This window comes from Opisthorchis viverrini, assembly GCF_000715545.1.
Source record: "Opisthorchis viverrini unplaced genomic scaffold opera_v5_558, whole genome shotgun sequence".
Classification (NCBI taxonomy): Eukaryota; Metazoa; Platyhelminthes; class Trematoda; order Opisthorchiida; family Opisthorchiidae; genus Opisthorchis; species Opisthorchis viverrini.
In genome coordinates, this window is record NW_008752213.1 from 171719 (window position 1) to 176718 (window position 5000).

General features: G+C 40.5%; 1 protein-coding gene across 1 annotated transcript in view; it reads left to right on the top strand.

The window, feature by feature from the left end:
• The window catches only part of T265_11692 (hypothetical protein), a gene marked incomplete at both ends in the record, with an annotated part of 8110 nt that overhangs the window by 845 nt on the left and 2265 nt on the right, over nucleotides 1-5000 (top strand). Inside the window, 15 exons of the mRNA XM_009178411.1 lie at nucleotides 42-113; nucleotides 287-428; nucleotides 467-1017; nucleotides 1075-1224; nucleotides 1258-1425; nucleotides 1471-1554; nucleotides 1585-1779; nucleotides 1932-2171; nucleotides 2271-2402; nucleotides 2489-2761; nucleotides 2801-2941; nucleotides 2996-3349; nucleotides 3374-3712; nucleotides 3800-4538; nucleotides 4561-5000. The exon at nucleotides 4561-5000 is cut by the window's right edge and continues 1341 nt beyond it. Coding sequence (XP_009176675.1) covers nucleotides 42-113; nucleotides 287-428; nucleotides 467-1017; nucleotides 1075-1224; nucleotides 1258-1425; nucleotides 1471-1554; nucleotides 1585-1779; nucleotides 1932-2171; nucleotides 2271-2402; nucleotides 2489-2761; nucleotides 2801-2941; nucleotides 2996-3349; nucleotides 3374-3712; nucleotides 3800-4538; nucleotides 4561-5000 — 4020 coding nt within the window. The remainder of the gene's footprint in view (nucleotides 1-41; nucleotides 114-286; nucleotides 429-466; nucleotides 1018-1074; nucleotides 1225-1257; nucleotides 1426-1470; nucleotides 1555-1584; nucleotides 1780-1931; nucleotides 2172-2270; nucleotides 2403-2488; nucleotides 2762-2800; nucleotides 2942-2995; nucleotides 3350-3373; nucleotides 3713-3799; nucleotides 4539-4560) is intronic.

Below are 5000 nucleotides of genomic sequence, written 5' to 3' on the forward strand. Positions count from 1 at the left end.
ATAATGATGATAAAAATGATGAGGATTAGGATGAGGATTAGGACGAGAATGAGGATGAGGATGTGCATGAGGTTGAGGATGAGGACGAGGATGATAATGAGGATGAGGATGCGGTGAGGATGCGGATGAGATTGAGTATGATGATGATGAAGACAATGGTGATGATAATGATGATGAAGTTGATGATGATGATGATGATCACGATGATGATGATGGTAATAATGATTATATGGATGAGGATTAGCCAGAGGATGAAGATGAGAATGAGGATGAGAATGACGATTAGGTTGAGGATGAGGATAAGGATGAGGATTCGGATGTTGATGAGGGTGGGGATGATGACGGGGATAATGCTGAGGATGACGTTGAGGATGAGGATGAGGATAAGGATGAGGGTGATGATGCGGATGGGGATGAGGATGATGATGGTGATTTGGTGATGATAATAATGATGATCATGGTGAAGATGACGATGGTGATGATGATGTTGATGATGATGATGATTTTGGTTATGATGATGATGATAATGTTGATGATTGTAATTATGGTGGTGATGATGGTGAGGATGGTAATAATGAGGATGAGAATGAATATATGGATACGGATGAGGATGGGGATGAGGATGATAATGATGATGATGTGGATGGGGATATGTTTGAGGGTGAGGATTATTTTGAGTATGATGATGAGGATGAGGATGATGAGCATGATCATGAATGTGATGAGGATAATGAGGATGATGATGAGGATGTGGATGAGGATGAGGATGGTGATGATGTTGATGGTGATGATGATGATGATGATGATGAAGACGCTCATGACCATGATAATGATGATGATGTGGATGAGGTTCAGGATGAGAATGAGAATGAGAATGAGGATGAGAATGAATATAAGGATATGGATGAGGATGGGGATGAGGATGATAACGATGATGATGTGGATGGGGATATGTATGAGGATGAGGAATATTTTGAGTATGATGATGAGGATGATGAGGATGATGATGATCATGATGTATGTGATGAGGAAAATGAGGATGATGATGATGATGAGGATGAGGATCAGTATTAGGATGAGATTGAGGATGAGGATGAGTTTGACGATGAGGATGAGGATGAGGAAGATGACTTTGAATATGATGAGGATCGTGATGTTGATGATGTTGTTGATGATGTTGATGATGTTAATGATATTGGTGATGATGAGGATGAGGGTGTGTACGTGAATGTGGATGAGGATGATGATGAGGATTAGTTTGAGAATGAGGATGAGGATGAGCACGTGGATGTGGAAGAGGATGAGGATGAGGATAATGAATACGATGAGGATGATGATGATGATTATGAAGATGATGATGATGATGATGATGATGATGATGTTGATGATGTTGATGAAGATGATGATGATGATGACGTTGATAATGTCGATGAGGAAATGGATGAGGAAAAGAATGTGGATGAGAATTAGTATGAGGAGGATTTCGAGGATGATGATGAGGATGAGATTGAGGATGATGATGATGATGATGATGACGTTGATAACGTCGATCAGGTAATGGATGAGGAAATGAATGAGGATTAGAATTGGGATGAGGACTTCGAGGATGATAATGAGGATGATGGTAATGATGATGATGATGATAACGATGATGATAATGAGAATGAGGATGACGATCAGAATGAGTATGAGTTTGACGACGAGTATGAGGACGTCGATGAGGATGAGAATGGGGATGTTGATGATGATTTTGACGATGATGATGATGATGATAAACATGTTGATGAAAATGATTATGATGATGATGATGGTGATGATAATGAGGATGGTGATGATGATGATGAGGAGGATGATGAAGAGAATGAAAATGAGTATGAGGATGAGGATTAGGATGAGAATCGGGTGAGGATGAGGTCGAGGATGTGTATCAGGATGAGGATGTGGATGAGGTTCAGGATAAGGATGAGTTTGAGGATGTGGATGAGCACGATGATGAGGATGAGTTTGACGTTGAGGATGAGGATGAGTGTGAGGATTTTGATGAGGATGAGGATGATGATGACGGTGAGGAAGATGACGATGAATATGTTGATGATCATGATGTTGATGTTGTTGTTGTTTATGATCATGATGATAATGATATTGGTGATGTTGAGGATGAGGGTGTGAACGTGAATTTGGATGAGGATGATGACGAGGATTAGTTTGAGAATAAGGATGAGGAAGAGCATGTGGATGTGGATGAGGATGTGGATGAGGATGATGATTAGGATGAGGATGACGATGATGATTATGAAGATGATTTTGATGACGATGATGATGATGATGATGATGATGATGATCATCCTGATGATGGTGTTGCTGATAATGATGATGATGAGGATGAGGATGTGTATGAGGATGTGGACGAGGATGGGGATGAGAATGAGGATGAGGATGAGGATTAGGATGAGAACGAAGATGATGATGAGGATGAGGATGCGGTGAGGATGCGGATGAGAAGGTATATGAGGATGGTGATGATGATGTGGATGAGGATGATGATGATGAAAATGATGATGATGATGATGATGATGACGACGATGATGATGAGGACGAGGATGTGGATGTTGATGATGATGAGGATCATGATAATGATGATGATGATGATGATGATGATGATGATGATGTTAATCATGTTGATGAAGATGATGATGATGATGATGATGATTATGATGAGCATGATGATGGTGATAATGGTGATGATGATGATGTAGAAGATGTGAAAATGAAAGAGGATGAGGATGAGTGTCAGAATTAGGTTGAGGATGAGAATGAAGATGAGGACGAGAATGAGGTTAATGATGAGGATGATGACGATGATGATATTGATGATGATGTTGATGATGATTTTGATGATTATTTTGATCATGATCATGATGATGATCATGATGATGATGAGGTTGATATTGTCGATCAGGAAATGGATGAGGAAAATAATGAGGATTAGAATTAGGATGAGGAGGAGTTCCAGGATGATGATGAGGAGGAGATTGAGGATGATGATGATGTGGATGAGGATGACGATTTGGATGATGATGAGGATGACTATGAGGATATAGATAAGGACGGGGATGAGGATGCGATTGGGAATGAGGATGTGGATATTGGTGATGATGATGATGACGATGGAGATGATGGCGATGATGATGATGATGATGATGATGATTTTGCTGATGATGATAATGATGATTTTGATGATTGTAATTATGCCGATGATGATGATGATGATGATAATGATGAGTTCGGTAATGATTATGAGTACGAGGATGAGGATGGGGATGAGGATGACGATGATGATGAGGATGATGTTGAGGATGAGGATGATGATTAGGACGAGGATGAGGATGATGATGATCATGAGGATGAGGATGAAGATGAGGTTGAGTATGTGGACGACGATGACGATGAGGATGAGGATGAGGTTGAGGATGAGAATGAGGATGAGAATGAGGATGAGGAAGTATATATGGATAAGGATGAGGATGATGACGATGATGATTTGGATGGGGATGTGTATGAGGATGAGGATTTGTTTGAGAATGATGATGATGATGAGGATGAGGATCAGGATGAGGATGAGGATGAGGATGATGATGATGATCACGATGATGATGTTCATGGTGGTGATGATGATGATAAGGATGATGATGATGAGGATGAGGATTACGATGTGTATGAGTTTGAGTACAAGGATGAGATTGAGAATGAGGATGATGATATTCATGAGGATGAGAATGACGATGAGGATGAGTATTAGGATGAGAATGAGGATGTGAAAGAGGATGAGGATCAGGTTGAGGATGAGGATGAGAATGAGAATGAGGACGAGGATAACGCTAGCGGTGATGATGATATTGAAGATGATGTTGATTATGTTGATCTTGATGATGATGTTGATGATGATGTTGATGATCATTGTGATCATGGTGATAATGATGTTAATGATGATGATGATGATGATGATGATGATGATGATGATGATGATGATGATGATGATGATGATGATGATGAAGAGCATGAGAATATGGATGAGGATGAGGATGATGATGATGTTGATGATGATGATGATGATGATGATCATGATGATGATGATGATCATGATGATGATGATGATCATGATGATGATGATGATCATGATGATGATGATGATCATGATGATGATGATGATCATGATGATGATGATGATCATGATGATGATGATGATGACGTTGATAATATCGATCAGGAAATGGATGAGGAAAAGTTTGAGGATGAGAATTTGGATGAGAAGCAATTCGAGCCTGATGATGAGGATGAGGATGGGGATGAGGATGAGGATGATGATGATGTTGATGATGAGAATGAGGATGACGATGAGAATGAGTATGAGGTTGACGACGAGTATGAGGATGTGGATCAGGAGCAGGATGGGGAGGTTGATCATGATCTTGACGATGATGATGGTGATTATGATGATGAAAATCATGTTGACGAAAATGATGATGATGATGATGATGGTGAGGATGANGGATGAGGAAGTATATATGGATAAGGATGAGGATGATGACGATGGTGATTTGGATGGGGATGTGTATGAGGATGAGGATTTGTTTGAGAATGATGATGATGATGAGGATGAGGATCAGGATGAGGATGAGGATGAGGATGAGGAAGAGGATGAGGATGAGGATGAGGATGAGGAAGAGGATGAGGATGAGGATGAGGATGAGGAAGAGGATGAGGATGAGGATGAGGATGAGGAAGAGGATGAGGATGAGGATGAGGATGAGGAAGAGGATGAGGATGAGGATGAGGATGAGGAAGAGGATGAGGATGAGGATGAGGATGAGGAAGAGGATGAGGATGAGGATGAGGATGAGGAAGAGGATGAGGATGAGGATGAGGATGAGGAAGAGGATGAGGATGAGGATGAGGATGAGGAAGAGGATGAGGATGAGGATGAGGATGAGGAAGAGGAT